This window comes from Zootermopsis nevadensis, unplaced genomic scaffold, assembly GCF_977971745.1.
Source record: "Zootermopsis nevadensis isolate Lab colony 2312 unplaced genomic scaffold, Znev_1.0 Znev_ptg000061l, whole genome shotgun sequence".
Lineage (NCBI taxonomy): Eukaryota > Metazoa > Arthropoda > Insecta > Blattodea > Termopsidae > Zootermopsis > Zootermopsis nevadensis.
In genome coordinates this window covers 22,047,173-22,065,863 of record NW_028259192.1, presented here as the reverse complement: position 1 = coordinate 22,065,863, position 18,691 = coordinate 22,047,173, and the positions used below count along the sequence as shown (strand labels likewise).

Below are 18,691 nucleotides of genomic sequence, written 5' to 3'. Positions count from 1 at the left end.
CAGTGCGGCAACATTTATGTGAGAGGGGCATAAGGTAACATAACATAACATAACAACGTGTATGAAAGGTGATTGTACAGACATACAGCTTGATCGCATTACGTCTGTAAAATGTTCCAGCAATCACGAAGGATTTGGTGGTGTATCTTCGTGCAGCTTCAAAGCCTCTAACTCATACTGCTTCACGATATCAGCATTTTTCAGTTAAGTGTAACACCTTCACTCACGAAATTTAACTCTACAGGTCCGTTATTTTATGGTGGCCCTTGGCCGGCGCAGTAGAGGAAGGGAGAAAAGAATAGTGGGGCAAAGTAAAATAACGAGCCCCGTTATCAGCACAAAGAGGAGCGATAGTAGCCGAGTTGCTGTAAATTTGATGGAAAATAGTAACCTTTAATAACCACAACACGGGGTACTATTACCCGGGATATTTATAGGCTTTTCAGTTTACTTCTTAATGAAATTTAATTATTTATATTTTATACTTATTAATTATATTTTTAATTTGTAAAAGCCGCATCCAAAGAACTGCCGTTTCTGTGCTTGTCAGTATCATGCCAATAAAATCTACGGACTAAGGGACAACCTGACAATGCGTTATATATTTTTTTTGAAAATTTACAAAGCGTCGCACGTTCTGTTTTATTGTGGGGTTAGACATGTCTACGTCAACTGGACCTCTATCGGGCCTTTCGTCAATCCCCAGATGATTGACTACGGAGCAGTTGTGGAGTGATATTGACAGGAGGAAACCTTGTTTCAGTTTAGCATTATCCACCACAAATCCTACATGGACTGACCTGGGAGCGAACCCGGGCCTTCTCGGTGAGCCACCTGATCTGTGAGAATACTATGAGGCTGTCGTTTGTTTCATCACCTTTTGTATTTCCGTTTTCCGTTAATGTTGCTGTCAGAAGTACTTGTTTCGGGTTTTTGGCGCAACCAGTTTCGCGCTGAAAATGGCGACGTGTTTGAACGAAGTAATACCAAATATGTATAAGAATCTAACACTAGTAGACGTAATGTGCCCTGTGTGCAGAGGAATTTTCATTGAACCAGTAATAATGCCCTGTCATCATGGCCTGTGTCTACAGTGTTTCGAACGTACTATGAAAGAAACGAGTTTGACTTGTCCAATGTGTAGAAAACGAATAGGTAGTTGGTTAAGGGCAGCTACCAAAGATCGAAACTTGGTAAATAATGAGTTGTGGGCCATCATACAAAAGCGTTTTCCGGAACAAGTTCAAGCAAAATTAAGTGGTGCAGATGATGGGATCGAAGAAAGTATGTATCACGTTTAATAATATTAACTTGTAATAGGTTGTTGGGTGTACATGGAGTGCATAACCTCACTGCTCAGGATAAGAAGTATATCTGTATGCTTTTTATATATTAGGAGTTTAATGTGCAAACGAATGTTTTATACGTTTGCCACTTTGTTTTAGCCACAGCTTACAGTGAGAGATTATTGCTTTTGTGATATTTGTAGATGTTCTTGGTCGGGGATCAACACGTATCAGTTCGCCAGGGCAGATTCGTAGAGAATTTGAATTACATATTCGCAAGTTGGAAGAAGAAACCCAGAAGAAATTGGAAGTGGAACGTCGGGCAACCGAGGATCTTATACGTACAATTCAGGTAAGGTGATTATTATTTAAAGAATTTCAAAATTATAGTGAAGCTGTTCATGTAAATGAACAGGTTAGCAAAAGAAGTGGGTGAGATTTTGAGGTTCTCGTGGTGACATGTGTGAAGATGGCCGTCTTGTAGGATTTTACACCTTGTAGTCTAGTAGAAATTGGTCAACATTTCAGAGGTGTTCACTGCCACCATCATTAGAGTCAGTTTCTGTTAGATTATATGGTGCAATATCCTACAAGACAACCATCTAGCAAAGGGCTTGTATAGTAAAGGAAGCAAAGTAAACTTACATGTAATTTTTTGAATTAATGATTATTTGAAGTTTGATGATCCTTTATTAATGCAAGAACTTGTGTTTGTAAGTACGCTTGGCTGTTGTAAGAAAACAGTGTATAGAACTGCTATCATAAGCGGAAAATATGGAAACTGCTAGTCTTCAAGCAAGTAAGTTACTGTAATTTTTGCAACATTTTTGAACATCCATGCTTGTCAGGGCACAAATCCTTGTCCAAGGCATGAAGCTTAATCTTCAGAATCTTTATGGTCTTTGAGTAGAGACTGATGAATATGGGCACGTGATGCGTCTGAAGGTTGACCTAGATCCAGGTAACTAGTATCTCCAACTTGTTCACCCCTGTGGTTCCTGCCCAAATCATTCTGCCATCAGAACCACCCTGTCAAGCTTAATATCCCATCACACACCTTAAACAAATTTAAATTGAACAAATACTTTTTCTGGACTGGAAATGTCAGTTGTATAAAAATTGATTTTTAAAATATTGCCATATTTTTAATGTACAGATGTTAAACATTGCATTAGTGAAAAGTATTTTTGTGTTAATACTGATTATGCACTGGCATACTCTTCTTTTGGACAGCTGCATCATCATCATCAATGACATAAATCATCACATCATTGTTAGAATGTTAATAGATCTGCATTCGTTGTTGTTCAGCTTTTACATGCCACAGTAGGCACATTATATCTGGAAGTATGTGTGTCATCACAGTTACGGCAGAATCTGTTCTACGTAAGATGGAGGCAGTATGTTTCTCTGAAGGATTGGTATCTACCTACAAGTTCACGCAGTGTCACAATCCAGAATACCAACATTGACAAGTTACTTTTTTGGTTTTTTTATTGTGGTGAATTTATGTAATGCTAGCTTTTCAGAAGATTTTATTCTGAATAACTGAATAATCGTTGAGTTGACTTAAGCGGAAGTGAATGGCCTATTTGTTTTCTGGGTTTTTTGCTGTTCCTTCTCCTGTAATGTTGTTTCAGTTATTTCTCCTTGTGGCAATCCGATGATTTTACTGTTGTCAGTATGTTCTGCGTTGCCCTCGGTGGACTAGTGGTTAGCGTGCTCGCCACTGGACCCAAGGTTCGCGGGTTCAATCCTGGCCGAGATCGATGGATTTTTAAGGGTGATAAAAATCCCTAGCACAACTTCCTTCGGAGGGGAAGTAAAGCCAGCGGCCTCGTGTTGTAGATTTACAACATATAAAAGAACCTCACGAGTATGATACGAGATGTTTCGTAAGCAAAGTTCAGCAGCCATTTCTAATCCCAAGTCTCCTGTTTAACTGCTAGATGACTCTGGCAGTCAAATCAGGATTGAGTAGAAATTGTGCAGTCAGTGGTCTGGTCACTCACTACTCACAAATGCACGCTTCAAGATCAAGAAACCTCCGGTAAAAAAAAGAAGGAGGTGGTTAAAACCCACAACTAGATTTTAGAGCCAAGAAATAACTACAACAACAACAACAGTACGTTCTGCAGTCACCATTAACTTCGAAATATTGTTAATTACTCTAATTGTCATTGTTCTTATATTGTATAATTGACCTTACTGTATTAATGATTGATTTCTTGTGAACTGAAGGAGGAAGAGGAAAGGCAATACCGTGCAGCAAGACAGCAGCTATTGGACCAGACGGCAGCTGATGAACGGATCGCAAAAGAGCTGCAGGAAGAGTCATTACAGGTTTGTTTTAATTTGATATTCATTTATTTTTGTTGGAGAAGTTTGTTTATATGAAAGCAGAACACAGCATTTAGAGCCACGTTCTCTTCCTTAAAGATTTTTACAGTCTCATTTATTGTATGATGTACGTATTGTTATTTTGTGATCAGAACTTAAGATATTTCTTAAAGTTAGTAGGGAGCTGTAAGTCTTTTTCTTTTCAATAAACATAGCTTTAATTGTCTTAAAATTTCCTGTACTTTCCTGTAAATATCTTGAAAATAGATGGGATATATGTATCACTTATTTGATCAGTATTGTGTTAGATAAATTTTTCTGTAGAATGTCAATGTTTTGTTCATCCGAACTGAATAATCGTGAAAGATGAAGTGTTGGAATCTTAAAATTCTATTGATTTTCCTTACATAACACTCACAGAAGATGCGAAAGGTGTAATTTTACGTTCTCTTGGTGGCAATTACGGCAGCGACTGTCTTCTGGGATGTTGCGCTGTGTAGTCTTGTAGAACTGATGATGGAGGTAGTTAGCACTTTCGAAACATTGGTCAGTATTTGTCACACTCGACACAACGCCCCAGAAGACAGCCGTCTCCACGGTGCTTGATTGCATTTTATTATATGTTTTGGAATCTGTACAGAAACTGGGGATGAGGCATCTAGAAGAAAAGACTAATTTTAGTTCAGTAGGAAGTTGAGGGATGTTACAGCTCACTAACAAAGATACATTTTGTTTGAATATGAGGAGTAAATTAATTGAATGTCCAGACTGGAAGAAAATATGAACCGTGAAAGAAATGTTATGATAATTTTAGGTTTAATGATTTCTGCAGTGATAAAGAAGATATTAAATAAGATTTTTCTTTCCATGAAAATTACTCATTCAAAATTGTATCTAATTTCTTTCACCAGAGGTGGGACATGAAAATATAATATCCTGACTTCTGTGTTTGTTAGAGCTTTACTGCAGAACTCATTATTTGTGAACTTTTATTTCAGAGCACAAGTCAAACTGATTTGAGTGTCAGAGAAGAGACTAGTGGACCGCATGTTCGAATGGATAACAAGGAAAACAAAAGTCAGGCCCGTGGGGGCGTAGGGACAGAAATAAAGGGACCTATGGATTCGTATGTAATTTCACAGCAGAAGTCAGCGGTTTCAAGCGGCAAATTCCTAACAACCTCTGACAGTAGCTTCAGCGCTAAGTTTGGTAGCAGTAGACTTAAAACTGTACCAGGTATGGAATGTCATGTGGGCTATAAAAATGGAAAGTGTGATATGTAAATTCTAAAAATTGACTAATTACTGTTTTTTTCATTTAATAATTTTTTTACACTTCTGTTTAAAACAGAATTCATAACTAATTCCATGTAACGGAGTCGTATGTGTTAAGGTAATAGTCATTCAGCTAGTAAAACTCTCCATCTTTTATTGAAGCCAAAAGCTGCAAATGGATCCTGAAATAAATAAATGCAGTCCATACTGACACACACTATTTCTTGAAAGTAAGGTTTAATATTGCTTTGTCATCTATGCCTAGGTCTCCCAATTGGCCTCTTCACTTCACTGAAATCTTATATACAGTTTTATCTCCCTGTGGGTGGTATATGTCTCACCCCTTTTATCCTCCTTGATTTTATCACATTACTAATATTTGGTGACAAGTATAAATTATGAAGTTCCGTATTATAGAGTCTTCTACAACCTTGTGTCATTTTAGCCTCATTTGGTTCGAAGAAAAATAATTTTAATATTGGAGTTGATACTTATTTGGTCTCTTTGTCAGTGAATGCGTTCATTTGCAACTGGCACCCCATAAAAGTGTGCAGTATGAGACGAACAACGTGTTTTGCGTACAGTGGTTTATAGAGTTAAATGTTTTGGTGAAATTTGTGTTTGTATGTGTATTTAATAAAACTTATTTTACGACACAGTTACAGAGATGGAGAATGCCCGTTGTGCAAGCAGTATGAGTACAGGCAGCCATGACAGCATTAATCAGGAAATGCATCATTTTAAGCCTATTAAGAGTGTACCCCGGACTCCACCCAAAAGATTATCTGGTATATAAGCCATTTTTTTATGGTTTATTTGAAGATAATGTTAATAAGCTCAGATTATATACTGTCAACTGATATGATGATTAGTGCATAGTGTATTAGAAAGGCTATGGAAGGAATTGGTTGTGGCCTAATTAAGGTATTATCCTAGGATTGACTTGAGGGACTGAAGAAAATAATGAAACATCTCAGTCGGGATAGCTGGTCTCTGGGCTGAGATTTGAACTTGCGATTTCTATGTTATGAAATAGGATCGCTAACCAGTCGACCACAATGTTCAGTTGCTATACCAGATTGGTCTTGCTCCAAAATTTTCTGCCGATATAAACGCTGATGAAATTATGTTTTTTTGTTTTTGTTTTTTTGGTATTGTGAGAGTAGCATGTTCATGTTGGAACAACATTTGTTCCTTATCACATCACCATATTGTCATCTGTGCAGTCTATAACAAAAGTACTGACATGTAAGCATTGTCAATAGTGGGAAGTTTGTGTTCTGTTTATGATAAATGGTCATTCTCATATGTGTTTTTTTTTCTATTAAAAGAATTAGTTTTAATGTTAACTGTTTGACTCAAAAAGTGTATGTAATGTGCCTTTTGTAATTTTTATAGTGGTAATATTTTCCACATAATTTTCAAATCTGTTAATTGTTCTGTCTTGCAGATGGCCGAGTACTTGTCCCTGTTGTAGTGAAAGCAGTTCCAGTGAATTTAAATACAGTGTATGAGTCGCTTACCGAAGCCAGTGAAACGCAGTCATTTTTTAGGTATGACTAAAAAATGTGAATGAAGGAAAGGATATTATGGTGAACTTCTTTGGAACAGTCTCAATTATTAGCTTCTTGTCGAACCCATTTTCAGCGGTATAAATTTTGTTTCAGTACCTTATTAAAACATTTAGAATTTCTTCCCTAAACACTCGACAAAATTGCATTTTTGTTGATACATACAGTAAATTGTTTCTGTCGTTGTTTTGTCACGGAGTGTATTCTCTCTCTCTTCCCATTAACGTTGTTTAGCGCTTGTAGCATTCATTCTGTTTGTGTAAGAAACAGAGTTATACCTGTAGGGTAATAATATATTTTTTTCTTATTCACTCTTTGTTTGCATGGAAAAGAAAAATGGGACAGAAATTAACAAGATTTCGTTACCAAGTAGAAATTACGCATGTTCTGAGAAATGTCACAATCATGTAAGATTTGAGGTTTTCTCATCAGTTAAGCGTCCCAACCACGTACGAGTCTGGCTTGCGAGTCTGGCTCGGCTCGGGTTCCATCGAGCCAAACTCTTTTGTGGGTGGGGTGTCACGAGCCAAGTCTGCTACACGTGTGTGGTGAAATATATCCGAGCCTGGCTCACGAGTCAAGCTCGCCGAGCTAGACTCGCAAGTCAGACTCGTACGTGGATGGGCCGCTTTAGTCTGAAGTTGGCTCTCGTCTGTGTTGTAGTGCTATGTATTCTGGTAGAAGTTTACCAGCATTTCAGAGGTCCTTGCTGCCTTTATAATTAGGGCAAGTGTCCTGATTATTAATGAGAAAGGATCTCCGAATCAGCCATCTTTATCGTAATTAGAATAAGCTATGTTTTTAGAAATGAAGATCTGGTAACATAATCATTACACGTCTTTCCAAAGTAGTGTGTGTGGTGGTCTAGTTTTAAGTGTAGTTTTTAACCTACAATTAGTGTTTCTATATCCTGTGTTTCTTTATAGCACATCATTTAAACAACAGTTGAAGCTGCAAGTTGAACGAATGAAAAACTTGAAGGCTGAGTTGGGGACTTCAGAAATTAATCCATCAGTTTCAGCATTTAGAGGTAAATTTTAAGATTCTATTGGATATATTTGTTTACACTAATCTAATATATGACAGTAATTCTGTGTTTACAAATTTTCTTTTTGTAGTGTATTTATTTATAGTGTATTTAACAGCACTTTTTTGGTAGCTCAGACTGTATAGCGTTGAATGATAGAATGATTGTGAGTAATGAATTGAAAAGGATGTGGAAGGAAGTGGTCACAGCATAATTTAAGGTACTATAACGGTATTTTCCTGGAGGGACTGGGAAAAAGCACAAAAGTCTCGGCCAAGTCAGCTGGTCTCTGGGCCGAGATTTGAAGCTGGGACCTCCCGAATACAAAGCCGGAATGCTGACCGCTTGGCCACAATATTAGGGTTTTTTCCCAGTCTGGTTCCCAACGATACATAATGTAAAATGTTCTCCGTGTTAAATCATGGCCTACCAGATTTTGTGTTTTGAAAAGTTTAATGATTTGTGTTTTTTGCAGGGAAAGAATCGTTCTTGCAGAAGACAGAGGCTTTCAAATCCGGTAATGACAACAGTGAAAGAGAAATGATTACGGAAGATATAGAATCACCCAGAAAGAAAGCACGCAAAGACATTGCCGTGGGAGGACAAAAACTTAATTCCGCGTTGGCGGGACTGAGTTCGTACAGCGATGAAAACTGCAAGGGGAAGAAAGTTATAGCAATTGTACATGATCAATCGGACGCATTGATGGAAGTAGAAGCGAATGTCGGAGGTCATGACAGGAGGTTTGGTTGTTCTGATGAGCGAGATAATTGTGATTTTAGATTGGTGGAGAAGGTGGCAGATAGGGATGAATCCGAAGACGAACTAAAGTATGATAATCCAGATGTGTTTCGAACTACCGGCATAGAGCCAGAATCACACAGTCAGACTCCGACCGAAATAAGATGTAAGAGTACGACCCTTGCTATGATTGGTCATGAGAGTTCTTCGTCCGGAATCAATTTGAACATGAATCTGCTCAGCATAAATAATGAAAAAACACTTGTTAATCACTGTGAAGATACTCGTCATACAAAGCAGAGTAAAATTAAGGGAGTCTGTAATAACAATAATAACAATGACATTAAAACTGCCGTCAAATCCAATTTGCATACAGAAACTCAGGCTTCGGCAGTTCCAGAGAAGCGTAAAGACGGTTCGGCTAATATCGTTCCACTCGTTGCCGAAGATGCGTCTCTGGTGCTGTCTGAGGAGCAAACGCGAATCGAGATGTTGATCAGGCAGGAACGATCAGATTTTGAGTTGGCGCTCAGGTTACAGCAGGAATGGACCGCTGCGGACAGGAGGGTCGACAGAAGCAAAGGATCCGTGCTAGCCTACGAGCTGAGAAATTCCAGTAAACCCCGAGCAACAAAGAAGAAGACTTCAGCTAAGAAGGAAGGGAGGGGCCGGCAGAGCACATTGGAGGAGTCATTCACTGGCGCCCTGCATTCTACAAGAAAACGATAAGGCTCGCGTTATGGGACACTGCCACGATTCCTATCGCTCCGGTATGTCAAAGTCTATCGGACTGTTACGACAGGTTTTTTTTTAAGTTCTTGTCCTATGTACCATCTTGTATAATCTACATTCCCCAAAGTGCCCCACCATTTGTCCATGCAGGAACTGGAATATGCAACGAATGTCAACCCATAAAGAAGAATAAATTATGATCGGGAATGACATTTCATAGTAAAATAACTAAAGGCTTTGTGAAGCTGCATGGATCTTAAGGGTAATGAAAATGTGGCGATGAGTTTTGTCAGTTAGGTTAAGAAATACGCTGTCGTCTGTAATCTTTCGGAGACTGTGATATGTGAATATCCTATTTGATTGGAAGTGTTAAAGATTCCATTTTATGGGTGGACAATTATGTTTATTGCTTCATATTTCTGTTTTTCAGGTATAAAATTAAATATGTTAACAATACTGATGATTTATTGCTGATGTAATAGTTTTCAAAATGAGCGATTTGTAGATATCTATAATTTTATAATTTAGTTATGCTTGAGTTGTGTTCATCAGAGATTTGCGACCTAGCTTTTTTTTATGTGAACGGCTTGGTTGCGTTAATGTAGAAGTAAATCCAAGAGACATTTGCATATTTACGGTGTTCTGCATAATATTATGTATAAAGTAGTGGTGTGCAAATTGTTTGTAGTGGTGAATTATAAGTGCAGATTTATAAACTTTTTAGGGCCTGCAGCATAAAGGCTTTGTATTGTACATTCTCACCAAGTTTACAGACACGTGTTGATATTGTTTTGTTTTCTTCGTCTTCTACGGCTCTCCGGTCTGTATTCGTTCCACGGCCTCCTCAATTCTCCTCTTCCGTTCGGTCCTCTGTTAGGTCCGTCTGTCCAAGGCTTTGATCGAGGTTTCGAAACATCTTCCTTTTTACGGTGCAAGGTTGTTAGCCTTGCGACCAACCCCCAACCTGGAGGACCAGGGTACCTGTCTTAGTCAGACCTCTCCCCCTCAACCAATCTGGCTAGGGAGGCTCTACCAGTAGCTCTTGGGGTCACTGAGGTACTCAAGCCCCACCACCATGACAAGGTGCAGGTCTGTAAACTTGGTGAGAATGTACCATTGTTTTGTTTTAGAAAAAACAAAATACTTATGAAGTGCTTGCGTCTCATTCTATTTGTGATCTTCTGAGTTGTGTTGCCACTTAGTTTTGTAGGCACTAACCGATGTATACACTTCGTAAATTCCTCCTAAAAATCTGTGGATTATTTTTGTTTAAAGTTTTCCTAATGTCATAATCATTGTGGGTGGCGTTTTACTGGGGGAGGTGGTCCCCCCTTTGAAATTACACAAGGAGTTTTTCTTCGGAGACTTTCGTGGGTACAATACGAGGGTGGTGTTACACGGATGGGTGCTGTGTTGGGGCTTGACCGTAATTTTCTTAACAACAGATTGTTCAGTGACATGGCGTTTGATGTTTTCATACTTTTAGTGGTTAATACGTGAATTGTGGTCTGCTGGTTGAATGTTAGCGACCAATTACAAGACTGTGGTGTTGCAGCGCAGAAGACCACAGTCCACTCGTTTTTTGATAATCTATGTTAGAAAGGTATCGTTAATTTTAATTTCGGTACACGTTAATGAATAGTGATCTGAAATTAATGATGTACTTTTGAACACGTTTTAGTTCAGGGGTTTTTGACCTTTGATCTGCTGATGTATCTTGTGTTTTCCATTTATGTTTTTTTGTGTTATTGCATCATTTTGTGTAATGAAAAATTTGATAATATGTGTATATTTGGCAGTACGTGATGCTGTGAGCAACTGTTAAACTTGTTGAAGACCGTCAAGTTTGGAAGTAGGAGGTGTCGTACGTCGTACTGACATGCTTGGGGAGGAACGTGTGAATAGGAACAAGAGAAATTAAAGCTGATTTTATAAGATTACTCAATTAAGTGGCAAATATCTCAAAATTGAGTGATATTTTTAAGAGAAAACTGATGGAATAATATGTGTGACTGTTTGGAAAGTAAGTTGGTAACTTTCTTGATATATTGCCGTGAAGTTTCAAGAAATCGCCCTCATTTATAATCTTTTAGCTCACGAATGTATAAGCAATGGTATGTGGCCCTATGTTATGAAAAGGTTGGGAACCCCTGGTCTAAAGTGATCCTGCTCGCCTGAATATGGTTTCAGTTCAGTGGAGAGACTGAATCTGTTACTGGGAATGTCAGAACAAACAGTTGTATGTTTATTGAATGATTACCATTTTTTTTACCTTGATGGGACACATTTGTAACTTTGCAGGTTTGAAAGATAGAAAGTTATTACTTTAATAATTGTTTAGTGTTGGCTCTTAAATACTTTTTTCTGGAATTGAGTGTTCGATTTGTGTCTACTCAAAAGGGAATATTTAATGAATTTTCAAATTTTTTTGAGGTATTTGATTGCTTTGTCTTGTCTCAAATGTGTATGACGTTATTATACGTCAAAACAAACTAATTATAAATGCCAATAGCAGTAAGAGAATTCTGTTGTCTTCTTCGTAGTGATCGACTCCTGCAGTTTAACGTTTTATTACGTACATAGAACAACTTCAGATGCCACAGCACTACAGACAAAAAAATGTCTAATAATGTATGTCTTCTGTGAATAGTCGTGATCTTCTATGATCCATTGATGAACAGTTCTCAGTAGACTAGAAGTTTAAAATAAGACAATTTAAGTTCTGTTGTCACAAATGTCTAGTCAGTTATGTTTAACCCTGCTAATACTGGAATTATTTACATTCATTAAAGATCAAAGGTGGTTGATTTGTATACCATTTTTCACATTAATTATTCATTGTTTATTATGTATGAGTAGGATTATTGGAATTATCTATGGGTAGGGTCCGCAGTGGCCGTGCGGTCTGAGGCGTGGGCCTCTTGCCGCTTGGTTGCTGGGATCGTGGGTTCGAATCCCACTCAAGCCATGGATGTTTGTCCGCATTTTTCTGTGTTGTGCTGTCCTGTGTACAGGTAGAGGCCTTGCGACGGGCCGATCCCTCGTCCAAAGAGTCCTACCGAATGTCTACAGATTGAACCAACGAAAAGTTGGGACCCGCAGTGTTCAGGCACTTGAAGAACGGGTCGATCCCAATATCTATGGGTAGTTTTAATTTCTTTTGGAGTGAACATGTTTATTTTGAAATATTAACTTCAAGAAAGTTAAATTAGCACTTACCATGGACATTTTTCATCTTCCCATCATCTGTATAGTGTATTTGAAGTTTCCCAAAATGTTGTATTTTTTAAAACAATAAATGGAATAATAGAGAATGTCCATAATATGTGGAAACTTCGTAATATGTGGTGAGATTTAGGTTATCACAGGAATGTGTATGAAGATGCCAGACTTCTGGATTATTTTATCTTACAGTCTGGTAGAAGTTTGCTGATGTTTGGATGATCAAATCGAGAATCAGAAGGGTGGGTATGTACCACATGTGGAGATGAGAAATACCTACACAATCTTGATTTGACAAATGTGAATGGAAGAGGCCTATTGTAAGACCTTAACTTAGATGGGAAGATAATATTAAAATGAACTTCGGCAATTTGTGGTTGCAGATTGGATTCTTCTGTTCTAGGTTGTGGACCGTTGGCAGGCTGTGGTGAAAATAGTAATGAGCTTTTGGGTTTCATGAAAGATAGGTTATGTCTTGAAGAAGATCATCAGTTGTATTGGTTTAATCGGTTCCTTCCTTCAATTTTTTTCGAGACATGTTTTGTAAGGAGTATTTTGACAAACGTTTAAACAATAATTTAAACAAACGTGAACTATGTAATGGCAATCATGCTAGCGAAAGATACTAAACATTCAGATGACGTCATAGAGCAAATGTCGATGCCATTGGCTACATTTTTCACTATATCGCTGGTGACAAATCGCATCGTTTCGACTGTCGGTACAGAACGTGGACGGCGAAATGTCGTAACCAAAGAAGTGTGGTGTGCGTGTTGTTAAGGAAATCTTTGTGAATAAGTTAATAAATATTTTGTGGTAGTGTAGTGTATTAACCGCGTGTGACAATGTTTTGTCATTACGAAATAAGTTTTGTGCGTTTGGTTACTAACAGTAGGGTTAATGTACTGTTGGAGCTGTCTTGAAAATTAAATATGGACGGCAAGCTTTTTGTGTAGTGTCAACAGCATCATGAAGAAACGGAGACCATGTAAGTAACAGCTTAATGCCTTCTAATAATTTGCATATAATATCGAGTTGTGTAGTATTGTTAATCATCAGGTATGTGATTTTTATATTAACGTGGAGTCTTATATTTAAATTTAATTTGAACGAACTTTGTACATATTTCGCCATTGTTTTTCAACCTTTCTTTATAATTCGCCATTTGGAAGGTCCAAGAAAACCAAGTGGGACTGAGACTGAATGGGACACATCAACTTATTGTCTATGCTGATGATTTAACTCTTTTGGGTGAGGGGGATGTCGTAAACGACTGTTCCTGACGAAACAGATCTGAAGTAGTGCTGATAATGCTGTTTGCCTGAATTTTGGCGTTTCAATAGGTGCCACCATTTCGGAGAAACATTCCGTCTCTATCTTCAGGGCCGCTTCAGCCCTGAAGATGGAGGCAATATCCTCAAATCTTACATGAATTAGTGTTATTTTGAAACGAGTGTCGATCCATATCGTCTGATCTGACAGTTTGTTGTCTCGTAGGGGATTACTAACGTTTCGGAGGGACATTTAACGTCCATCATCAGGGTAGAAGTGTTTTGTTCCTTGAAGTGTTGGTAACCACCTATAAGATGGCGTGGCGTCACAACCCAGAACACCGAGAATCACATTTTCACCGTCGTGAAAATCCCAATCTTTGTAAATTGTGTTTTTTTTTATATTGTTCTCTCTGTGTAATAAATATAGCGTTCCTTTATTCTGAAACACGTTTGGAAAGTAGCACCTCAGCGGATTTACAGGGGCTGTGTAATAAATCAGGAATGGGGAGTTCGTGATGGTTTAAAAAGAAACTTGAGGGCGAGTATGCATAAAATAAAAATATCTGCAGCCCGTGCTGTGGCTATGAACATAACTTCTGGTTTAGAAAGAGACGGCGAAACAAAATATTATGCATAAATGTTTCTGAATGGTTGCACGCAAAAGGGGCTTATGTCATATTTTTAAAATCACATTGAATTCTTTTGATTTGTGAACTTTCGTCGAGGCGTTTCGCAGGGTTTAAATGTGCCCTATTCTTCGTCATTCTACGAGGGTCGCTCATTAAGTAATGCCCCACATTTTTTTTCTCAGCCAATAATGAAGATAGAAAAGTGCACTTTTACATGCTTGAGATTTGATGTTTCCCGCGTTCGTGTACGGAGTTTCAAATGATTCCAACCGATAGCGGAGCTGTAGTGAACTGTTAAAATGGCGTCTGTGAACGACTCTCGTTACAAGCAACGAGCTGTAATTGAATTCTTTTTTGCTGAAAAAGAAACTGTGGTGAACATTCATAAACGTTTGTGTGCTGTGTATGGAAGCTGTGCAGTCGATAGGAGCACCGTTGGTCGCTTTGCTAAGAGAGTTAAAGCTTCAGGAAGTGAAGAAACCGAGTTCCGTGATCTGCCGCGCTCTGGGCGTCCTGCCACAGCCACCACTCCAGACATGTTGAACCGCACGGATGCCATTATTCGTGAGGATCGGCGCATCACAACTCGACAATTGGCCCAACAGCTTTCAGTCAGCAATGGAAGTGTAATTGCAATTATCCGGGCTCTTGCATATTCGAAGGTGTGCGCAAGATGGGTTCCACGAAGTCTCACAGCAGACCACAGGATTCAAAGGAAAACGATTTCTTCTGAATTGTTGGAGCGTTTTGATGCTGAGGGAGAGATCTTTCTGTCCCGGATCATTACAGGTGACGAAACCTGGATACACCACTTTGAGCCGGAGACAAAAAGGCAGTCAATGGAGTGGCATCATCCTCTATCACCGAGAAAGAAGAAATTCAAGTCAACTCCCTCCGCCGGAAAAGTCATGATGACTGTCTTTTGGGACAGTGATGGGGTCATTCTTGTGGATGTGATTGCAAGAGGTGCGACCATCAATTCAGACGCGTACATTATGACCCTGGAAACCCTCAAGAAGCGTTTCCGACGAGTTCGGCCTCACAAGCATCCAGCAGAAATTTTGCTCCTGCATGACAATGCACGCCCTTACACAAGTCCGAGAACCCGGGAAGAAATCACCAAATTTGGTTGAACGGTGCTGCCCCATCCACCCTCCGACTCCATCTCTTTGGGCCACTTAAAGATGCTATCCGCGGAACAAGGTTTGAAGATGACGAGAGCGTTATTTAAGCAGTGAGGACATGGCTACGTGCACAGGACAAGAGCTGGTACCGGCAAGGCATGCATGCACTTGTTCCACGCTGGCGTAAAACCGTACAAGTTGATGGGGACTATGTGGAAAAATAGTATGTGTAAAGGAAACATTGATTTATATTGTCACTACATTTCAGCCATCTTGAATAAATATGTTCTGAGGAAAAAAATGTGGGGCATTACTTAATGAGCGACCCTCGTAAATTGGTGGACACGTATTGATCGGCCTTGTATTTATTCGAATTAAAACAGACCCAGAGTCCAATGACAAACAACTATTCTGTTCAATGAACAGAACAGTTGATGAAAGATTATCGGGTTACAAGCCACGCCAGGTGGCTGAACGGTGAGTAGACCGTACATATCTTCTGCCAACGTTTCGAGAACAATCTGTTCTCATCCTGACGCGGCTTGTAGCCCGATAATCTTTCATCAACTATTCTGTTCATTGAACAGAATAGTTGTTTACCAAATCCCCTGTAAACCGAAGACGGTGATATTCACGATACTTTAACTATTTCCTTAAGATATATTTTGTATTTATCTCTTTATCTCTCTCTCTCTCTGTCTCACGCATGTCTACAAAGCATTAATCAAAATGTGCCTCTTTGAGAAAATTTTCGAAATTAGATGTGAACTCCGTAAAAGGTAGGGTAGCGACGCTTATGTAAACAGAATTTCTTTATGATCTTTAAATTAAAAAAACCTTTTATTTGATATATTTTAAAGATACCTATATATTTTTTGGTATATTTATGGTTGCCCGGGTGTTTATGATTTTTTATTTTACTTTCATTTTTTAAAATGTTTAATTTTTTCCTGGATTTTTTTTAAAAAGAAGGCTAAGATAAAATATTAAGTTGTTTCTGTGGTATTAAGCACCACACCTTGAAGACGTAGGGCCAAATGAAGGTATAGCTCCATGTTTCCTTAACCTCGGCATTATATGGTAATGCGAGGTCTTGTTCACACGCTGGCCAATTTAACCCCGGTGAAAGAGTCCCTGTATCCATTTGTTTGTTGGTGGAACTAGAAATTACGGATAAGAGAGAAATTCAGTCCTTCAAGGAATCCAGTCAGCCCGTATCGAGTGATTACATTGAACGAGCTGTCTCTTCAATATCATAAACTTTTAAGCAGTTTGCAGGCGAGCTGTAAGGGACAGTCAGATGCAGCATTCTGGGGCATTAGACACCCGGTCTACTGGGGAGTTACGCCCTTGTTGAACGCTAGTAATGGAATAAAAACATGTCGGATGAATCTACGCTTGCATTGTGCTGCCATCCTTGAGCGTGTAAGTGAAACTCGATTGATTTATTACGACCAGCTACGACGATGTTGTCGCTTTCCCAGCAAACTGTTTCAGCCGTAATAAATTGTCAGATTCTTCTTGCACAGGGATATAGATTTTAAAATATTAAAAAAACGAACACGATGTTTTGCGAAATGTTGTATCGATATATGCGTAGAGGGATGGTAGGGTCTGACGGCGGAGAAAATGTCGATCTTTATCTTCCGGGTAGTACAGATATCAAAAACTCCGTGCGTTATGACTACGAAGACCTACATTGATGTTTCATTTCGGTCTGAATCTCAAAGACAGCCGCCATTTTACCGATCTATCGTGGTTTTATTCAGGACCATTGGAATGACGTAACGGTAAAGTTTCGTTAGTAAGTTAATGGCTATTTGCCCAGAGACGGAATTACTAATGATTGCTTGATTCCAAGGTTAGTTTCTTCAAATGGAAGTGTACCTAAATCCGGTATGACGAGATCGTGGAAGTAGGTGGAGGCGTATTTTAAGGTATCATCTGTCCTACGATGACTAAGGACAGTGGTGGATTATAAACGTACTTAAATTGCGCGTGCATTTTGTTTATAGTTTAACATTTACAAATAAGGCGGTGATATTTGAGATGATATTAGTAAATTTTAATGTTGTCGGATTCTGTTTTTGTGGAAATTGTACGCAAAATGTATTAATGAGTAACGTAATTATTATTAGTTGTTATAGATCCATCATACGTGTGTTGGAACATTTAAGAGCAAGTGGGCGTCTTGGAATGTTTCCCGTAACATCTCGTAATAAGTAGAATTACCTGAAGGATTGAATAGCAGAGGCAGTTCTCAATCTTGGACGATTTGATTACGGGTTTCGTAGCGACGTCCCCGAAACTACAAATGTCATGGAGTGTTCAGTAAGAATGCTGAATGAGTATAGATTTTGAAGTAACTTGTCGTGTCTAAAGATAAGTTAGTATTTTATTAGAATTTTAGAGACTGAGGAAAACAGAGATGTCAGCCAGATAGCTTAGTAGAGAATCAAACTAGCAACTACTGTTTCGCCAGTTGTAAAAGCGAAGTATTTTGACTAGATGTGTTAATGTACAGTAGTCAAATATTTATGTTTTTCTGAACAGATGTAATTGAATTTGAAAGTCCTCCCCCCCATACACTCACTGATGTGGTATTTGGTGCGTAAATAAAGAAATAACTTGCTACAGAGGTAATTTTAACGTAGGAGGAATGAGTGTAATTTATTAGTGAAATGCTTTGCGTAAAATGGAAAAAATCTTTCAAGACATAGATTTGATTTCAAATGTAAAAATAAATCCAGGAATTTAAATATTTGTTCTTCTATTTGCGGGTGGCGGAGAGCTGAAAAATTTCAGTTCACTTGAAAGATTGTTTTCACAAACTTTTCGAATTGAAACGAGGTGTTGATGAAGAATTGCATTTAATCCCTTGAAGTCGAAGCTCGCATAAATAATATTTAAGAATTCAGTCCGTACCGCGAAGAAAACACCACACTTCACCATTACAAGGATCAACTGGTTAACGCTGTTTAAGGAAATAATCGCTGTTTACATTGAGAAACATAGTTCGTCTGATTAATATTAAAGAATTCAGTCCGTACCGCGAAGAAAACACCGCACTTCACCATTACAAAGATCGACTGGTTAACGCTGTTTAAGGAAATAATCGCTGTTTACATTGAGAATCATAGATCGTCTGATTAATATTAAAGAATTCAGTCCGTACCGCGAAGAAAACACCGCACTTCACCATTACAAAGATCAACTGGTTAACGCTGTTTAAGGAAATAATCGCTGTTTACGTTGAGAATCATAGTTCGTCTGATTAATATTTAAGAATTCAGTCCGTACCGCGAAGAAAACACAACGCTTCACCATTACAAAGATCAACTGGTTAACGCTGTTTAAGGAAATAATCGCTGTTTACACTGAGAATCCTATAAATCTTGTAAATAAAATGCATTGAAAGTTCAACACTGCTTTAAAGAATTAAATAAACATTGTTTAACGAATGCACCTGAT

General features: G+C 38.5%; 1 protein-coding gene and 1 long non-coding RNA gene across 5 annotated transcripts in view; both read left to right on the top strand.

Moving 5' to 3' along the window:
* Positions 1–12: 12 nt before the first annotated feature.
* On the top strand, positions 13–11,784 carry LOC110830313 (uncharacterized). 4 transcript variants are annotated; one of them, XM_087340749.1, is made up of 9 exons: positions 932–1,284; positions 1,490–1,638; positions 3,528–3,629; positions 4,625–4,862; positions 5,560–5,688; positions 6,351–6,453; positions 7,398–7,501; positions 7,974–9,009; positions 10,771–11,784. In XM_087340749.1, exons 1-8 carry the CDS (start codon positions 960–962, stop codon positions 8,966–8,968), a joined length of 2,145 nt encoding a protein of 714 aa, XP_087196875.1. In that variant the 5' UTR covers positions 932–959; the 3' UTR covers positions 8,969–9,009; positions 10,771–11,784. The 4 variants fall into 4 exon arrangements, with proteins under 4 accessions (XP_087196876.1, XP_087196875.1, XP_087196874.1 ...); XM_087340750.1 differs by lacking the exon at positions 932–1,284 and adding an exon at positions 13–203 and having other exon boundaries at positions 7,974–11,784; XM_087340748.1 differs by having other exon boundaries at positions 7,974–11,784.
* A 138-nt stretch (positions 11,785–11,922) lies between these two features.
* Positions 11,923–18,691, top strand: part of LOC147871260 (uncharacterized) — a 266,158-nt gene continuing 259,389 nt past the window's right edge. The window contains exon 1 of the long non-coding RNA XR_015532671.1: positions 11,923–13,181. This is a non-coding gene — a long non-coding RNA (uncharacterized LOC147871260). The remainder of the gene's footprint in view (positions 13,182–18,691) is intronic.

What these genes read in the sequence shown, in the direction of transcription:
- LOC110830313 (XM_087340749.1), top strand. Translation starts at nt 960, where the DNA reads ATGGCGACGTGTTTGAACGAAGTAATACCAAATATGTATAAGAATCTA. An exon ending in TAGACTTAAAACTGTACCAG is followed by an intron (nt 4,863 to 5,559) that starts GTATGGAATGTC and finishes TTTACGACACAG; the next exon opens with TTACAGAGATGGAGAATGCC. An exon ending in ATCAGTTTCAGCATTTAGAG is followed by an intron (nt 7,502 to 7,973) that starts GTAAATTTTAAG and finishes TGTTTTTTGCAG; the next exon opens with GGAAAGAATCGTTCTTGCAG.